This window comes from Asterias rubens, chromosome 9, assembly GCF_902459465.1.
Source record: "Asterias rubens chromosome 9, eAstRub1.3, whole genome shotgun sequence".
NCBI classification, from domain to species: domain Eukaryota; kingdom Metazoa; phylum Echinodermata; class Asteroidea; order Forcipulatida; family Asteriidae; genus Asterias; species Asterias rubens.
The window spans coordinates 608,527-628,902 of record NC_047070.1 but is presented as its reverse complement, the minus strand read 5'-3'; the positions used below and the strand labels follow the sequence as shown (position 1 = coordinate 628,902).

Sequence of the window (20,376 nt, the reverse complement as noted above, 5' to 3'; positions counted from 1 at the left end):
TATTTAATTGGTTTTATGATGAACGTTCTGCATTAAATTGTATTGCCATATCTGAGAATGAGGTGGAAACAGAGCGCTGGGTCAGACGGACTAAGAAGATGCATAAGTTGTGATCGTTCTCACATTGGACACATTTTTTTTTTGACTGGGTAGGAGCGTGCTTCTTTCACCAAGTCTAGTTCCCTGGAACGGTATGGTTTGTTGTATTTACTGGGTAGGAGCGTGCTTCTTTCACCAAGTCTAGTTCCCTGGAACGGTATGGTTTGTTGTTTTTACTGGGTAGGAGCATGCTTCTTTCACCAAGTCTAGTTCGAGTGGTTCGCCTCCTGGCATTCCACCTGTTAATACAAATTCTCCCTAAGATTAGATAAAAGCAGTGCCATGAACTTTGGGTATGTAGCAATGCCTACAACCTGTGACGTATGTAAATGTAATTTTTTAACCAAGTCCGTAAAAACAAAGTGAATTAATGCCATGATTAACTTCTTTAGTGCATGTCCTCTGGTCTTGTTTGGTTCGAAATGTTATACCACTAAAACCGAGTCTCCGGCAATTCGTTTCAACTGTTAAAAGTTCTCTCATGCACTCTAGGTAACAATGCACCAAGTGTTTTTCCCGACATATTATTAGGTGCCTTATTTTATTGTTGAAAGTCTCAGGAAAAGCACTTGTAATCTTGAAAGTTTACAGTACAAGAATGAACTTAACCAAATAATCTGCAGAGATACATATCGAGTCTTATTGGTGACAAAATATAATTGTGTGATGTCATTGTGAATATTAAAGTGAATAATGGAAATTAATTAAAATCGACATGCACACTAATGTCAAATTGTGGACGGCAGTCTTCAGAAGTGGACTTCTTTAAGTTTTTTATGATTTAAAAATGGGCATTTTATTCAAAGCAGTGAACTTGCTTAAAACAAAGAAACAGTCAAGAGAATGCATGGCATACATGTAAGATATTTAAGTTGTAAAAATATAGCTTTGTATACAAGGAATCTGTGGTTATGTATTGTTATGTGTCTTTACCATCTATTGTATTATTTTAAGAATAAATAAATGACGGTTGCAATTGCTGCAGCATATTAAGGATTTGTCTTCGGTCCTTTCACTTGTGACTTAAAAACCAATATTCCCGTTCCGATTTGCGCTTGCGTTTTAAAATGTGCAATATGCTTACAAGTTGAAGTGGAACACGCTGTGTTTAAAACATGTACAATGTATGGGGGTTTGTACAGGGGTTCAAATAAATGTTCAATGATCCCTTCCTGCGTCTGAACTTGAAAAAAGTGACACTGACAATAACTGGTTGATTAGTAATTTCATAATTTATTGACAGTAACTATATTTTTATATACGATGACCTCAATAGCTGATTTTGTTTCTCAGATAGAAATATATTGTTATTCATTATACATTTCTTAATACATACATCATATAAAGCTTAAGGTATTATTGAAATATCTCAAGGAAGAACTCATGATTGTTAGACAAATCCTCATGCCAAAATTTTATTTTGGTCAGCAACTAAGTTGCCCTCCATGGCCGATTTTAAATACCTCAAGAAAAAATGACGGTAATAAAGAAATTAAGGCTGTGTCCAAATTGGCTGCTATGGCTGTTGCTACGGGCATTGATTAAGCAGGCCTGATACTTCACGGAGGTGAAGAAGGCGATTGCCTCTGTGCCCCCTTGTCATTGCCTTGGTGCCCTTGAAATGCTCCAGTAGAGATTAACAATTTCCTCATAGGACGCCCATTACCAAATCGAAGCAGACTTTCAAAATCGAAACAGACAGGCCTGGAGTAAGCCCACAGTCGCTCATTCAGATACAGTCACAGTCACCGAGTGAAATTAGCAGGCAACTGGTTACAGATAATATTCTATGGCATTCCTAATGGCGACAACCTCCTGAGAGAATCAGCTTTATTATAGTCCTTTTTTATTGTTAATACACAAACTGCCCTGAATGGCATGGATGGCCGAATGCTAGTAAAACATTCAATCATGTTGCAACATGCTTTAACCAAATTCAACATTTTCTCCAAACTTATTATGACATAAAATATCCCACATGATTGGTTGCTTTGTTTCCAACAAATTAAACTTTATTATGTAAGATTTGTGTAACATTGTTACAAATTGTGGCCATCTTGTTTTGTTTTGTATTTATGGCTTTCCATAGGCAAAAACTCGGGGCAAGAAAAGGTCTTGAGCACACAATACTGTGGTCGTAGTTTTAACCATGGCACAAGTAAAAGCAGTCAATATCCTATGCTCAGCTTAATATTCATCCGCAAAATCCGACCTTCTCGAGATCATTTTGAAAATTACCCCAAACTGCAGAACAAACTGCAGTATTTATATAATTTGTATAAAATAGTATAATGTCTTAGAAGTGATTGACGTTACAAGCCTTTGTTGAAGTAAACTGTCTGAATACTGTCTCCAAATTCTGCTTTAATTGAAGCTTGTAAGTCTAGCTCCAACTTGCTCACCGCCAAAGAACTGAAAGATAAAGATGGGAAACATAAATTTAAAAAGAAAAAAAAAATAATACAAACATTGATTCATATCCGAAAGCTCACTGGCATTAAAGTTTAAATTAGTACCAATCCTCCATAGAAATATATCCATCTGAAATAGTGTGGAGGTCCCAATAAAAAATCCTAACAGTTCATAATGGGCTTACCAAACATGTACAGGTGTTTTCATTGTCACTAAAATGTGAGCACCAAATTCAGTGAATGGTTGGCTGTCCAGCGTCTTTGTTGCAAACTTGATGGTGGAAATTTTACTTACCGCTCTAAAAACACTTCAGTAACTTCCCTTTAATTTCCCATTTTTTTATCATTCTTTGCTGAGCAAATTCTTTGTCCAAGTGTTTATTCCTGTGTACAAACTTAACTACTTTTATTGCGATCTGGCATGTGGATTATTCGATGATAGTGTGAGTGGTGTGGAATGTTCGTCTGACATTAGGGTATTTTGAGCAAAAGTGACATCATTAGTGTGGAGTGATATTCTATATTTAAAGCCCATTGAATTAAATGTTCTACATGGTGCAGCGAGTACAACTATCTGAGCTGAGCAAGGCAATGAAGTTTAACCCAGCTTTATAAAGTTGGGACCGAACCGTTATTCCAAGATCTACAGTAATTAACAATATTCAATTGACTTACCACTGTTGAGGAAAGATGGCACATGCCACTGGCGTCATAAAAATCAAACTGTAAAAAGAAGAAAAAAATGATTATTCAAAAGACATGGTTTAGTTTAGAGGTTTTGTCATGTGAAAATAATGTAATTTAGTTTGTTCAATGTTTGTTGGCAGAAAGCCTACTGAATGAAACACTGTTACCTTTAATAAATAAGAACACTGCGTTGACATGTTTTGTTCCATCTTATTCATGCTTGGTGTGGCCCTGACCCAAAATCAATTTTTTTTTGAAGTTCTATATAATAGATGTTAAATTTGCATCGGGGATAAAGAATATTAATTTGGGTTTTTACCCATACACCGATGTGTGTTAGCACTGTATACTCAGTACTTTCCCGAGTCCTGTGAAAAAATATCACAGGCATGTTACTCGGGTGGGATTCGAACCCACGACCCTTGCAATTCTAGAGCAGTGTCTTACCAACTAGACTACCGAGGTTGCCCGGCAGCTAGAGGCAGTTTGAATCCTATGTTTTGGCAGCGGGTACCGCAACGATATAAAAGATGTTAAATTTGCATCTCTTATCTATGTCTCTTATCTATGTCTCTTATCTATTATCTTTTAATAATTGTGTATGTCTTAAGATTTGAAATAAATAAAAATAATAAAATATGTAAAAGCCTCCCCCTAACCATGCAACACACCGACCCTCTCCAAAAAAAGTCTAAGGAACCCAAGTTAAGCGAGCACTTTTGACTTAGCAAGTCGTTGTAGCAGACATCATACAAATCTAAAATGCAAAGAACAAAAGTTTGCGGTTGCAGCTACGACTACGACTGTTGCTATGGGTGTTGCTAATGACAAACTATACTTCAATGCATGATAGAGGCAAAATGTAGCCGTAGCTGTAGCCACTAATTCAGACATGGCTATGGGTAAAAAAAAAAGCGTCTATACTCACAAGCAGCCGACACCCAGGACTTGAAATGGTCCGTGTAGAACAGAGACTCTTTTAAACCAAGGGAACTTGAGTAGCCTTTCCATTATCAAAGGTAACACACCTGAAATAAAACAGACAGTAAATAGTAGTCTTGATACCGATGTTAGCACAACAAAATTGTTTTTATTATGGAGCCCAAACATGGGCAACAAATCTACACTGACATAAAACCTTGTTGTGGGTGTTTCCAATTTGTGAAATCGAACATGTCTAGGTGGTAATACTTTTACTGCATGGTGGGCAGAGGGGTGTGGAAAGCAAGATACATGTAATACACATGTACATGTACATGTAGGCTCATGTACAGAATGCTGATATAGAAATGTTTGTTTTCACAGACTTCCATGACTTGAAGATAATATTTGTCCCATTATTATACAATAGAAAGAACGTAAATGTTTTGAACTTTCAACTTTACATTTCCTTTCTGTACTGACCCAATAATTTGGCAAATATATTTTTGTCAAAGGTATCTGTGTTTAACACATACCATTGTAAGAGTAAAATCCAATACTTTATATCTCCAATGCAAAATCTATTACAGATATTTTTGTACTTTTTTCTTGAAAAGTAACTCCCAAAAATTTACAAGATTTACTCACACATGCCAGGCGCTGCCATAGTGATTCGGGAAACCACCACTTGGGCTATACCTTTCCTAGCTGCTTTCTAATCAGATAAAAACAAAAACACAAGAACAATTTTTATTACAGCCTCTTAGTTTCCATAACATTTCTGATTGAGTTTAACAACCAGTCAAAACCATTCAACTGTCTGGTTTGTGTAGGGTTCATTAACTGTGCACAGAAGATAAGTTTCGTCTCAGGAGACAAACACTATTTTAGCATGTACAATGTATTTACCATTATGATTACTGGTATACACGTGACTCTCCTGAAAACATCACTCTGGGATTTTCACTTTTTTTCTCAAAAACTTGAGGACTAATGAAGCTGAAACTTCTACAGGTAAACTATATTACATACATCTTCATTCACAGTGTCATGGCCAAAAACTTGATCTCCAAAAGGTATCAAAACCCTTTAAGTGAATTCACAGGATACAATCATGACGGAAAATGATAGATTCATTTTGACTTACTTGTGATTTACCGAGTTCCTTCCCATCAGAGTCACAAACTGTAATTCCAGAGAGGACTTCTTGTTGACGCATCATTGGAACGTTGACACAGTTTGCAGCTGCAACTGCTGCAAACGGTACATACCGGGCTACAAGGGGTGGGGATTTCTGTAAAAACACAACCAAGAGACTTGCATCAAAATACATCTAAACTTTTTCAGAAACGTTGTTCATAGCCTAGAAATGAAAATGTCACCGAGAGTTACCCTATTGTTTTCTGCCTTTTTATAAAACTGTTTACGCAATATAGTAAACTGAGCAAAAAAACAACTACTTACTGGGGAAAGTTACCAGCCAAAACATCATGTCATATGTTTTTGACTGTCTCTCGTTTTCTATTTCCTTTACAGCTTTGTTAAAATTACAATTTGTCTGCATATTGCACAGATCATAAAGATACAAAACGGTTCAGATAAACTGAAAAATCAACAATAAGTCAGCAGTCAAGTCAAACTTGGTTCATCATTTTCACCCCTCTGTGTTAAATCTTGTAAAACTATGGCTAAAAGCAAAGAAAACTCTACAAACAGAGTGCCAGCCAAAATCCCAGGTAATGTTCATTATAGCTTATTAATTTCTGATTGGAGAAATCAAATTGTAGGATAAATATTTATTAATATTATTATTATTATTATTACTTATTATTATTTGGCACAGCTTAAGCTGAGTTTACCTTTGTTAATGAGTTCAGACTAAGAGCTGTTACCAAGGCACCACTGGTAGCTGTAACATAGGCCATACCAATTTCTCTGAAAACGACAAGAGAACTTAATAAAATCTGTGACAAATGTAAAAAATTTAGGCCAAGTCATTCATGTGTGTAAATAATTGCGCACTCCTGATGTGCATGCTGGCTGCATCGCACCCACATCAATCGCCAAACCCATATTCTAGATTTCCTGCAGGCACAATTCTTGTACTCAAAGGAAGAAACAGAAAACCTTACAAAGATTCCACAGTTCAATTTTTAAGATTTTTTGAAACGAGAAAAGGGGGCACATATCAAAACTTTCAACTGATATTTTACATATTTCTTCCTTCTATGTTGATTTTGTAAAAACAAGTTTGACTGATTTCTCATCTAACTGGTATAGTCTCTTGCCTACCAAGAAAACCCTGGAATGCACAAGGTGACTATTTTGGTAAACAAGGTGACACAATCCTTAGTACTTACTTGCTGGTGGTTGCTGATGCAGCATTCCTGTTTGTGTAGTTAACAAGTGCATTAAACGACTGATTGATCCACTGCCAAAAGATAACAGCAGGCATTGTTCTAAAGGACAAGAAAAATAAAGAGTTTACAAATCATGAAAAGAGGAAACCCAAGAATACAAGGCCTTGTCCAAGTTAAATGACAGCTGCAGCTTTAGCCATTGCTAATGGAACAGCCAATAAGACTTCTCTTAGTGTTTGTTCAATTAAAACCAGTTTATGGTTTTAGAAGTTGAACTATTGTTTATTCTCATTTTGATTTTACAAAGAGCCAAGATTGATATTAAGTGTGGATCAATCTTTACTGCTGAATGCTACGGTACAAATCACTCTGATTATATTGACAAGTCATCCTATGATGAATCTTAGTGCTTTAATAAATATAGCCCCCGAGGTTGATTTCACAAAGAGCTCAGATTGATCTTAACTGCAATTCAATCAAATCACTATGGCAATACTGACAACTTGTCTTGCGATCAATTTTATTTCTTTGTGAAATCGACCCCTGGTGTTATTCCAGTAAAATATGTGAGCCATGACCCCTTGTGAATAAATTCCCCCTCACCCTCACATTATAGCCCTGATGAAGTCTCTGACTTGCTTGTACCACTGCAACATGGCCCCCCTTATTACCATTCTACTTACTTGTATCACTGTAACATGGCCCCCCTTATTGCCATTCTACTTACTTGTATCACTGTAACATGGCCCCCCTTATTGCCATTCTACTTACTTGTATCACTGCAACATGGCCCCCCTTATTACCATTCTACTTACTTGTATCACTGTAACATGGCCCCCCTTATTGCCATTCTACTTACTTGTATCACTGTAACATGGCCCCCCTTATTGCCATTCTACTTACTTGTATCACTGTAACATGGCCCCCCTTATTGCCATTCTACTTACTTGTATCACTGTAACATGGCCCCCCTTATTGCCATTCTACTTACTTGTATCACTGTAACATGGCCCCCCTTATTGCCATTCTACTTACTTGTATCACTGTAACATGACCCCCCTTATTGCCATTCTACTTACTTGTATCACTGTAACATGGCCCCCCTTATTGCCATTCTACTTACTTGTATCACTGTAACATGGCCCCCCTTATTGCCATTCTACTTACTTGTATCACTGTAACATGGCCCCCGTTATTGCCATTCTACTTACTTGTATCACTGTAACATGGCCCCCGTTATTGCCATTCTACTTACTTGTATCACTGTAACATGGCCCCCCTTATTGCCATTCTACTTACTTGTATCACTGTAACATGGCCCCCCTTATTGCCATTCTACTTACTTGTATCACTGTAACATGGCCCCCCTTATTGCCATTCTACTTACTTGTATCACTGTAACATGGCCCCCGTTATTGCCATTCTACTTACTTGTATCACTGCAACATGGCCCCCGTTATTGCCATTCTACTTACTTGTACCACTGCAACATGGCCCCCGTTATTGCCATACCACCTGGAACTTGAAATGACATCTTTCCGATCAGATTCATTTTCTCCCCATGGTCTGGATGGAAAGCTGACATATAAAGCTTCTGTGCAAACCAAAGCTGCTCCTCTGTGGTACCCGGTGGTTCAAGGCCCATTCTATCAAACAAAACAAAAGGCAATTATTCTTCTATAACCAAAAATACACAAATGCTAACTTGTATGTTTCACAAAGGGTGCTTGCTACTTTTGACCATCTTCCCAATTATCTTCCAGGGCACAAAACCTTCAGAATGTCCCATTTGTAGTTTGCTGCACAGATTCTGGTACAAAATCAAAGCATTGAGTTGTCACCCCACAAGTTCTTTTTAGAACCACCACAACTCACAGACAGAGATTTGTAATGTAAACAGTGTTACTTATTAGGAAGATAACCGCTTGTTGACAAATTCTTAAATTATGAATTAAGTTATTAACCACCACACTGGAGTAGAGTTCATCGTTACACTTCAAGGAGGCAACAAAGGCGATTGCCTCCATCCTGGTCATTGTCTCCGTGCCCTTGAAATGCTCCAGTAGAAATTTACAATTTCCTCATAGGGTGCCCTTTACCAAAAAGAAAATGCCTTGGTGCCCTTGACCTTTCAAAGTGCCTGATATATTATTAGGACTCACTTGTAGTTGTTGACCAAATCTTTTGCTGCATACAGCTGTTTGTCACTGCATATAACAGTACGTGGGTCAGTCACATTGAAGAAATGCTTCAGTCTGCCTACGAAGGTTGTTTGGTCCCAGCGTGGCTTGGACAAGTCCAATCTTGGAGGCTTCCCAAACGGCGTCATTTGAACATTTTGCTCCTGGTTGACCAGAGATTCAGCCATCTTTCCAAGAGAGACGCAGTCTTTTAAGCCTGTAAGTATGACAGTGAGAAATTATCACAGGAAGAAAACTGAAAACAATGTCATCATTTTATTCTTCCAGCTGATGTATTTGACGACTGAGTGATAGTGGCAGTGAGTGAAAGGCTGAGCAAGAGTGAAGGGGAGTCTTGATTGAACAGATTTGAGCTAACTTGAGCTATGAATTATTTTTTTAAGGATTCTGTTGACAAACAGGCATCCAGCACTTTGTAAAAGGAATGTCCAGTCCCCAACCCCCCCCCCCAACAAAAAAAAAGAATCAGTGCTTACAAAAAAATAGGCCTAAAATAAAAGCAAAATTAGTTACCAAAAATGCAGGGTCCCACTCCCAGGGAATGATCGTGACCAGGAATGCGGCCCCCCTGCAGGGGTGCAGCATAACCACCCAAAATAAAAGCTTGCATTCCCCCTAGCCTAGCCCACCATGTTGAGCTGTAGTGTTAATAAATAATGTAAATTGTAATGGCTCTCTTTTTTAGTTTTATTTTAAGTTTTACACCCGGTATCATCAGATCGATATGTTAACTATTAACAGCTCAACAAGGTGGGCTAGCAATAGCATCCCCCCAGGCAGGGACAAACTCTTTTCCACCGCCCCCTAACCCCGCCTCCATCCCCAAAAATGCCCCAAAAATGCCCCCACCCGCCCCGCCCACTGAAAAAGTCCCAGCTCTATATACCGCCGCTGCACACCCTCGATATCAGCGGGTTCATATCAGCCCCCGCCGAAGTCGAACTGAAGAGAGTAGCAAACAGCTTAGGTTAATGTCTGGACAAAACATACTTGCACTAAATAATAAAATATAAATTATTAGTAATAAAAAAACATTGTGAAAAACAAATATCATACCGGGAACACCACTCACAACTTGCGCAAACGCTGCTTACAACTTTTACAAACTTACACTCAATCTGCTCAATCAATCAAGGAGAGACTCATCGCGACGTCAACAACTTTAAACCTCGTATTCATAGAAGGTAGAAAGTCGTATCAGTTTCACACAAAAATAATTCTATCTCCCGGAGAAGAGGTTATACAAATACAAAAAAGACTGGTGCACATTGATTTTTTTCATCAAATTGCGTTCAACCAGTTTGGGGTACAGACAAGACCTTATTGTACACAAAATTGAATTCCCACGACTAATTTGGAATAAGGTAAATAAAACACATTGGTTGATAATTTCCACACAAATTTATGACGTTAAAGTGAGTATTTTAAACTTGCATATTTAAAAATAGTTTGAAATAAACATTACAAATACTCCCAATAAGTGTTTCTCGGATAATTACAAGTTGTCCAGTAGGATCGTAGTAAAACAATTTTTTTATCCTGGATTGTTGTGACGTCACATACATAGTTACTGCTGCTCAGCTCCGCACACACATTTCACTACTACGAAACGGCGTTCTTCGCATGTTAAAATTTACAAATAATTAAAATAGAGAGTTCCTATCCTGGTCATTGTTTTGTCATTTACTGAAAAAGTTCCTCCACATTACAATGGTGAGTATTGATTGGTGGTATAGCAATTTGTTTTAGATGAAAACCTTACCAAATATGGTCAGAAATTATTCAAAATGTCAAAAATGATCATCATGCAAAAAATGATGCAGGCGTCACTTATGACTTAGCCCGTAATTTATTCCTCCATGCTTAGCCCCACTTGTGTGGCCAAGGATAGCTGAACAGCCATCCTTTGCCACACAAGTGGGGCTAGGCGTCACTCAGTCAGTGAAGTGAGTACAGGTGGATTGTAAATTGGCTTGCATCGGTAACACTCACGGAAATCCACACTCACTGTTCACTGAACTGAGTTAGTGACCTCCCCCAGCCCCAGGTTGGACTCCTCCGTTGCATTCAAGTTGATAGTTGCGATAACGTAACCCTCCTGCCGAAATTACGAGTTACGAGTCACTCCCAATCGATGCAGGGGGAAATATTTTAGTCAACAGATTTGCTCATTTTTTACCACTTTTAAAAAATAATGACACAAATTCTATGAACAGGTCTATGAACTTAATCCTCAATGTCTAATGAATAACATTCAAAAACACAATTGAGAAAATATTTTGAAAAAAAGGACAAAAACTTACCAGATTCCTGGAGCGAAACAGTCCCAAATTTCCCAGGTTCTATTTTTGAACCTGTCACTGGTTACCATATGCGCTGACACCAAGCGCTGAACCCAACCGCAGGTACCAGCCAATTGAATTGACGACCTGCCGACCGAGCCGCCACCGAGTTTGACTAAACCATTCTGTAAAAGGGGTGTTACAAGGGGTGCTGCAGTGCGGCAGTGCTTTAAGTGAGTGAACAGCGGGCAGTGTAAACGGACAGCGCACACGCACTGCCGCGCTGCATTATAACACCCCTTTTACAGAATGGTTTAGTCCAACAGCAATGAACATCGGGAAGTCACAAAATGGCGAAGCGACAGGTTCAAAATAGAACCTGGGAAATTTGTGACTGTTTCGCTCCGGGATCTGGTAAGTTTTTGTAGGTAAAAATTGAGCAAATCTGTTGACTAGCTGTCGAAATTGTACGTGTTTGACCATTTCGCCCTGCATTGATTGGGAGTGACTCGTAACCCTACGACGTGACCAGATGGGAGTGGCCCCACTTAAAGAAGACGGACTCCTGCATGTGGAACCAAAGTCCAAAGCCAATGCCTTAAACCGACAGTTCACCTCCGTGTTCTCCAAGGACGATGGCTCAGCGCCTCCTGATTTGGGTCCCTCCATCTATCCTGCTATGGAATCCATCTCTGTAAGCCAAAATGGAGTCATCAAACTTCTCAGGAACCTCAAGCCATTTACTGCATCTGGCCCCGATGGCATACCTGCTAAGCTCCTGAAGGAAATAGCGGAAGAAGTCTCTCCTGCAATTACACTCTTACTTCAGTCCTCCATCAACCAAGGTAGAGTGCCACTGCAGTGGAAGAAAGCCCACGTTGTCCCTATATTCAAGAAGGGTAGCAGGTCAGATGCAGCTAACTATCGGCCCATCTCTCTCACCTCAATCCTATGCAAGCTCTGTGAGCACATCATTTACTGTGCAATAATCCGCCATCTCGATGACAACAACATCTTGTCAGACTCACAGCACGGTTTTCGCCAGCGTAGGTCATGTGACTCCCAGCTCATCCTCACGGTCCAAGATCTAGCGGGAGGATTGGATGACAGTCACAAATTGATATGATCCTTCTTGACTTTGAGAAAGCCTTCGACAAAGTCTCACACCGTCACCTCCTATTAAAGGCTGATCACTACGGCATTCGCAACAGCACCCTGGACTGGATCCGTGATTTCCTCCACAAACGGTCCCAGGTCGTTGTAGTTGATGGTCAGAAGAGCGCCGAATCCCAAGTAACATCAGGAGTACCACAGGGTAGCGTATTAGGTCCATTGCTGTTCCTTATCTTCATCAACGACCTTCCCGATTGCGTCCATCACTCAACAACTAGGCTGTTTGCTGATGACAGTGTAGTATACAAGCACATCTCATCCCACAACGACACGACCAGCCTCCAAAAAGATCTTGATGCCCTACAAGACTGGGAATCAAAGTGGCTGATGAGGTTCAACGCTAAGAAATGCAATGTGCTCCAAATCACCAACAAGCGCAGGCCCATCCACGCATCCTACTCCGTTCATGGCCACACATTAGACGTTCAGCTTTCAGCCAAATATCTTGGAGTCCACATCGACTCCCATCTCAGCTTCAATACCCATGTCGACACTATCACTAAAAAAGCCAACTCCACTCAAGCTTTCCTGTCCCGTAATCTCAGGCACTGCAGTCATAAGATCAAGGAGTCTGCATACAACACATTCGTAAGACCAACAGTCGAGTACGCTAGTGTTGTATGGGACACCCACACACAGCGCAACTCCAAGAAAGTGGAACAAGTCCAACGCAATGCAGCCCGCTTTGTCACAGGGATCTACGACAGGACAAGAAGTGTCTCTGCTATCCTACAAGAGCTAAACTGGCAATCCCTACAGGACCGACGCACTAGCAGTCGCCTGGCTATGATGTACAAAATCCGTTATGGTCTCGTTGACATTGAGTGGAACCAGTACCTCGTCCATCTATCTACATCAACAAGAGGTCATAAATCCCTCTTTGTCATCCCTCACACCAAATCAACTGTGTTTACTAACTCCTTCTTCCCACGTACCATCCGGGACTGGAATAGCCTAGCAGTAGATCCAGCGGAGTACAAATCGCTGACGCCTTTAAGCTTGCACTTGAGGCTCATCCATCTAAGTAGCTCTCCATATCCAACAGTTTTTACTTGCACTTGTTTACACTAAAAATTTCCGCACTCGGCAGCATGTCCTGCTTATTTTTCTTGGACGCATGCGCAAACACGCAGTGCATTTATCCTCACATATGCGAGGCTGCACTTCACAGGAAGGAAGGAAGGAAGGCTCCGCCGTCGGCAGGAGGGTTACGTTATCGCAACTATCAAGTTGAATGATTGAGTCTTACTCTTCTTGATATTATTATTAGTTTTCATGTCTGCACAAACAAATCGCCTTTCTCGGATTATGATGTGGATGTTTCAATCATGTTGCATGACAATCATATCAATTGACGATGATATGCATTTGATTTGACTCTGATTCATTATTGTAAACAAACAGCGCAAGCACTGCCACACAGGTTTGTAACACCCCTTTTACAGAATGGTTTAGTCCAACTCGGTCGTGGCTTGGCAGTTCGGCGAGTAGGCTGGTGTACAGCACTTGGTGGTCGAGTGACCAAAAGAAAAAAAAGATAAAGCATTGAGCAAATTGAGAAGTCAAAAGACGTTAATGATCGTTACTGTGAATATCAAACTCGTCTCCATAGTTTACTTAATTTTAAACCATGTTTACAAATGGGTACCCTTGTAACCGCTCGACACATCCTGGGGACGAGGTTGCGTTCATAAGTTTTATGTACATCGCTTTCTGTAATTTGCTCACTGACGTCTTCTGCCAAGACTAATCAAATACTGCCATCTGCGTAGTGGTTGTGTTGACGGCGGCTTGACGACAAATAGTAGAACAGAAAATGGAAAACTAAAATGATAAAAATGGAGTCTGGACCTGCCTCCAAAAGATGGGCTTGCGCTAAAATGCGCCAGCGGTTTCAACAAAAATTATGGATTCATGTTGTAGCGGTGACCCTAACACGTATGATTATACCCCTATTGGACTTTATTTGGTTTTAGATTTTCAGTAATCAACGAAATGAAATGAATCTGAAACAAATTTTACAAACAATACAAAGTTTGAGGCAAATTTTCTTACCTTTTGAAAGCCTAAATGTTTACAACTTTCTCACGAATGGGAATGCTTATTTCTCTACAACAATTGTGTGAAATAAATATAATACTTGTGTCACCATCCTCTCACGAGATCATAAGGCGAAAACGAGAACACATCGTCACGTGAAAAAATACAAAATGGATGCGCCCGCGTTAGCGGTGGTTGTCTGAAAGGTGAAAGTTAATCGAAAATTTCCTCATCTTAAGTGCACGTAAGTTGAAAAACAAAACAATAAATGATTACAACTCATGATCCTGAACAACATTTATAAGGTATTTTGGAGCAACTAAAGCGCCGTACATGTATATGTAGCACTTTTTTATCGATGAAGTTTGCCCTTTTTTACGTGTGACAGATACAAATACCCAAAAGGGGCGGATCGGGGGACTCGCTACCTACACAAGTGTTAAGACCAGGACTTGAACCCAAACTCTGCTTGAGTCCAGTGCGCTTGACCTTCTCACTACTTTACAAGCCATAAATTTTAATATATATACTCCTGTATACTCCTAGATTGGTTATTGACCTTGTTTAACTGTTATTTTCCAATGCTTGGCAGGGTTTGCTGAAACTGTTACGAAGCCTTAAGGCAGATCAGACAAATGATCTACGAGTTCTTCTCTTGGGTTTGGACAACGCTGGTAAGACTACAATCCTGAAGGCATTGGCGAGTGAAGATATCACCCACATTAATCCCACACAAGGCTTCAACGTCAAGAGTGTGAGGTGTTGTAATTGGAATCTCACAGTCTGGGACATCGGAGGTATAAAATGTTTCAACATTTATTTTCAGGTCAAGTACACCTTAAAGACACTGGACACCTTTGGTAATATTATCAAAGACCAGTCTTCTCACTTGGTGTATCTCAACATATGCACTTACAACAAACCTGTGACAATTTGAACTCAATTGGTTGTTGAAGTTGCCAGATAATAATGGAAGAAAAAACACCCTTGTCACACAAAGTTGTGTGCTTTTAGATGCTTGATTTCAGGATCTCAAAATCAAGTTCTGAGGTCTCAAAATCAAATTCAAATATAAAAAAAATAAAATAATAATAACTTCTTTCTCGAAACGACGTTACTTCAGAGGGAGCCATTTCTCACAATGTTTTATACTACAGTATCAACAGCTCTCCATTGATCGCTCTCCATTGTTGTGCTAACAATTATTTTGAGCAATTACCAACAGTATCCAGTGCCTTTAAAGTTAGGGTCATAGATTGGCTTTTGTCGATGATTGCCGATATATGGGCAAAATTATAAAGAAAGGTACAATAAAAGTTTCTGCTGATTGCAGAGTCTACTTGCTGAGAAAACAGCATAACTGTTTTTTCACAGGAACGTCTAATCCATCCACGCTAAGCGAGGTGACAGCAGGTACCAACTGCATCTCTGGCTGCAGCATTTCGCAAATGGACACCAACCCTCCGAAATCTGAGAAAATAATAATATTTTGATTATAAACAAAGCAAAGAACACGCTATACTAAAGATTCACAATTTCCTCAGAAAAGGGCGAAGAAAAAAAATCAATTTCTACTAGAACATTTCAGTGGTCGCCAATGCAATGACCATGGGCATTGATTGAGGCAATTGTCAGTGTTTTCTTCATGAAATCTTCGGATTGAACGGTTCGACAAATGTTTTTGAAGTGAATTATTTGTGAGAAATAATCAATTGTGTAAACCTCTAACATGTTTTATCCCCCTTTCTATCTTCAGGACAAAAGACCATTCGTCAGTTCTGGAGGAATTATTACGAGAACACATCAGTACTTATCTATGTCATTGATAGCTCAGATGTTGAGAGAATCGAAGAGGCATCTCTTGTAAGTGTTTAATTCTTAGTTGGGATGCCTGGCAGGAGGATGAATAGCTCAGACAACATTCTGCTAGCTTGGCAAACTTAGTAGTAAACAGCTGAAGTTCATAAGTAGTAAAAAGGTTTCTCTTTTAACAAAGGCCATTTTCATTTTGCAAAGAGCACTGCCATCTTAAAGTGTATGGGAATCTTTTGAAAGGGGCACCAAGTCCAAGACCAGAGGCAACGGAGGCAATGGTCTTGTTGTCCTCTGTGTAATTACAGGCCTGATGTATAACTGTAATATATCGGCATTCAGGTTGACTCAAGGTTTCTTTACTTGCCTTTCACCTTTGTAGAACCCGGTTCGAATTCTACCGCTGACCTTGAGCTTTGCATGTGGATTGGGTTTTCAGACCCTATCTGATTGAGTGGGGTTTCCTGTTTGGGGTTTTCATCCTTCATCTAAAACGGAGCATTTCTTTTCTTTTTCTATACATCATCCTGGTGTTTGCACTGTTGGATGTGTAATAAAACAAACGATAAATGAATCTATAACAAATGAATCTCAACTAACCGTGTAGCATAGTGTAGCAAGGTGATAGGGCCTTCTCTAAACTTGCCCCCCGCCTCTGGAACTCTGCTCAAAGTCTAAGAGATACACATGACATTTCTCATTTCCAAAACTCCCTTAAAACACATCTTTTCAGACTGGCATTTGAACACATCTAAGATTTCTTTTATTGACCTGGACCGGCGCCTTTGAATGTTTATACAGAGAAAGTGCGCCTTACAAATGCTGTGTTTTATTATTATTAATATTATTATTATTTTAGTTAATATGGTTGCAATCATTATTATTCATGACAATATTTTCATTCTCCCTCCAGGAGTTAAATAATTTGCTGGAAGACGAGAAGTTACACAATGTTCCAGTATTGATCTATGCTAACAAACAAGACTTAGCACTAGCCGCCCACCCAAGTGAAATATCCGATATGATGGACCTCACTAAAATCAGACACAGAGCTTGGCAGATTCAGGCCTGTTCCGCATCAAGAGGTGAAGGATTAACGGTAAGGAGTTTTTAGACAGATGTTTTTAAAATATTTTTTAATGCAAGTCGCCTAGACACACAAGGCCTGAAGGCCACTTCAAGGTGTGGGCTATATACAACCATTTTCCAGAGGTCGTTGCCAAATATTCGTCGGCCAGAAACAGGGTTACCCCCTTTACAGTCCATACGGATGTAGGCTTGGGTATCATCCATCAGAAGCCTGGCTGGTAGAGCAGAAAGCACTACCTCCCCAATGTTACTTTAGAAGCTGTCGAACAGCCCATTTCAGAAATCGCTTTAAGTAAAAGAAATCGCTTCACGTTTTTGATGTTATTGTGTGAAAACATTGAGTAGGCACTGACCATAATTTGCAGCATCTCGGCTGAGAGCCAAGGCTGATAAACTGCCATGGCTAGAATCTCTTTATACTCACACTTACCTTCCCTTGACCGGAATATAATGACAAACATGGGTGGTAGTCTGTCCATTCTCGTATGCCACACTTGTAGAACTTGACAAAGGTTTTTACAATAACTCCTGGAAAGGGAGTTTACAAGGCATGTTTTCTATGTCACTCTTTGTACCGGTTCATACTTCCTGCGAATGCAAAGCGAATTTGACGTCACAGCCCTGTTTTCGCACTGAATGTTTCACAAAAGTTGAGCACAACTCAACTGCTACGACATATTCGTTGCGAATAATAGACATCAACATTCGTATCGCATTCGCAGGAAGTATGAACCGGGCTTAAGCGTATCAAGGTATCAAAGTGTGGATACAAATATCAGCTGTCGACAATGTTGCTTAGCAATAACAAATCTTCATAGCTTTTATATTTATACTAAACTACAACATCTCTGGTTACTTTTTTGTTTGCAGGATGGTATCGACTGGGTAATAAAACAAACACAGACAAAGAAAAAGTAATATTTCCAAGAAGTAGTTCTTCTCAGAGACTGAGCGTGTCTCGTTAAACTCGAGACATTCCTTGAGACATCCTTTGTGAATGGTTATCACCCAAGCATCAGTGAAACTACTGTCTAGCAGCGTGAGTACCAGCTGATACAGTCGTGTCAAACTTTGAAGTTAGTCACCAGTTTATCATCTCAACCTGTCGGTAAATTACTCAGAGTTTCAGGCTAGATGCTTAATTTGAAAAGATTTTTATAAAACTCATAAACCCAATCATCCCCATGAGTAAAAACTTGCAGAGTTTTCCCTTCCACAAGTCCGCTGGCCAATTGCCACTGTTAAAACAACCAAGGACCAGTCAGAACTTTGTCCAACTAGTCCGGCTGGCTAGTTGATTACTTGCCACTGCTCATGTAAACCACTGATTGTCTATATTGCTTCAAATCACCAATCACACAGTCTCATGCTAGAGTAAACCCCAAAAATATGGACCACCTGTAAAAGCTGACTAGACAAGTGAAATGAAAAGCTCACTGGTCCTGCTTGCTAGTCACCGAAAAGGGCAAACCCTGTTATGTAAAACAATCAGTGTGTTTTAAAATGATTGATGCATGAATTAAAGGCACTGGACACTACCGGTATTGGTAATTAACCAAATAAATTGTTAGCATAAAAACTTAATTAGAATATGCAACGGAGAGCTGATGATCGTGTCAAACATTGAGGTAAATGGCTCCCTTTTGAGAAAGAGGTAATTTCTCACTCAAATAATAAAAGACTTCAGGCTTGAAGCCTTCTGTTATGCTCCTGAAAGCACAGAAAGTTGTGCAACAAAGGGTGTTTTTTTTTATTACTTTCTTAATTGTTGCTGCCTCTGGTAATTGATAATGCGTAATTTTTCCCGCCTCTTTGATGAAATCTAGAAAAGTGTCTTAATATGTATGGTTTCCCACTATATTAGTTTGTCACATACATGTAGAAACAAATGTAAGAAGCAGTTGGATTTTAAACTGCATGGAGGGAATACAATCCAGTAAGGTTTGCAATAACACCATGGAAAAACATCTTTCTGGTGAGTTGTGGCGGTTCTGAAAAGAGACATTTACTTGTAGTTGATTGGAATTATTGTTACACTACAGGTTCGTTTCTGACATACCACAACTAAGAGGAAGATCCTTTCTATGGTGGTACTGCAAACCTTCAACAAATGTTGAATGCATGTGAGTGTACTGTCACAGAATACATGGGGTAAAATCTGGACTCATCCAATTCAAGAGGTGAAGCTGATTGAAACGGAAAAGCCAGATTTCAACGAGTGATTGTATTCTGCGACAATGCACAATCGAAGTGCATTCAATATTTTTTGTTTTATAACTTACACATAGATCCTTGTTTTTTTGTAATATTTTTCACAATAATACAAAACAGATTTGGAAACTCAACCACCCCCATACTCTGAAAAACTTCTAAACAGCATGAGACCATTTGGCCATATCTGAATTCGGTTCTAGAGCTACAGCTATGGCTCTTGCTAAGGGTGTTGTTAAGAAACACCTTAACAGATGCTGACGCAGAAATCTAGGTGCCAAGTCGGACATGGTCAAAACCTTGCCTAGTTCTGACAAACAGATGGGAAGCAATAATTCTGGAAGCGTAAGCGCCCTATAGTAGTTATCCATATTGGACTTCTATATCTAAATTAGTAAAGCATTGTGGCAGTATACACGGTAAGATAAAGGATGACATGTGATGCGTGTTTCACTGATCAAATAACAAGGATCAGTGTAGTATGTTATAAATTTAAATAACGTTGATGTTTTAACCAGTTGATATTCATTCCCTCAATACTTTGATGAATTAGAAAGGTAGAAATCACACCTTTTTCTCTGAATATTGATTGGTTGACACTTCCAATAATTGTGCCTTGAATGTTTTAGCAGGGATAACACCTGATTCTCATTGTATGTTGTACACAAGGTGGTGGTATCTTGTACACAAGGTGGTGGTATCTTGTACACAAGGTGGTGGTATCTTGTACACAAGGTGGTGGTATCTTGTACACAAGGTGGTGGTATCTTGTACACAAGGTGGTGGTATCTTGTACACAAGGTGGTGGTATCTTGTACACAAGGTGGTGGTATCTTGTACACAAGGTGGTGGTATCTTGTACACAAGGTGGTGGTATCTTGTACACAAGGTGGTGGTATCTTGTACACAAGGTGGTGGTATCTTGTACACAAGGTGGTGGTATCTTGTACACAAGGTGGTGGTATCTTGTACACAAGGTGGTGGTATCTTGTACACAAGGTGTGGTATCTTGTACACAAGGTGGTGGTATCTTGTACACAAGGTGGTGGTATCTTGTACACAAGGTGGTGGTATCTTGTACACAAGGTGG

At 39.5% G+C, this 20,376-nt stretch overlaps 2 protein-coding genes across 3 annotated transcripts; one reads left to right on the top strand and one right to left on the bottom strand.

Moving 5' to 3' along the window:
• Window positions 1-1,325: 1,325 nt before the first annotated feature.
• LOC117294422 (sideroflexin-2-like) lies at window positions 1,326-9,874 on the bottom strand. 2 transcript variants are annotated; one of them, XM_033776812.1, is made up of 10 exons: window positions 9,791-9,874; window positions 8,641-8,875; window positions 7,954-8,124; window positions 6,479-6,577; window positions 5,978-6,053; window positions 5,266-5,412; window positions 4,767-4,833; window positions 4,126-4,225; window positions 3,186-3,233; window positions 1,326-2,511 (listed from the first exon to the last, which is right to left on the bottom strand). In XM_033776812.1, exons 2-10 carry the CDS (start codon window positions 8,844-8,846, stop codon window positions 2,412-2,414), a joined length of 1,014 nt encoding a protein of 337 aa, XP_033632703.1. In that variant the 5' UTR covers window positions 8,847-8,875; window positions 9,791-9,874; the 3' UTR covers window positions 1,326-2,411. The 2 variants fall into 2 exon arrangements, with proteins under 2 accessions (XP_033632703.1, XP_033632704.1); XM_033776813.1 differs by having other exon boundaries at window positions 9,736-9,819.
• Window positions 9,875-10,255: 381 nt separating this feature from the next.
• Window positions 10,256-18,739, top strand: LOC117294423 (ADP-ribosylation factor-like protein 3). The gene is made up of 5 exons (XM_033776814.1): window positions 10,256-10,392; window positions 14,767-14,971; window positions 15,931-16,037; window positions 16,900-17,085; window positions 17,946-18,739. The coding sequence occupies exons 1-5, from the start codon at window positions 10,390-10,392 to the stop codon at window positions 17,991-17,993; spliced, it is 549 nt and encodes a 182-aa protein (XP_033632705.1). The 5' UTR covers window positions 10,256-10,389; the 3' UTR covers window positions 17,994-18,739.
• Window positions 18,740-20,376: the final 1,637 nt, after the last annotated feature.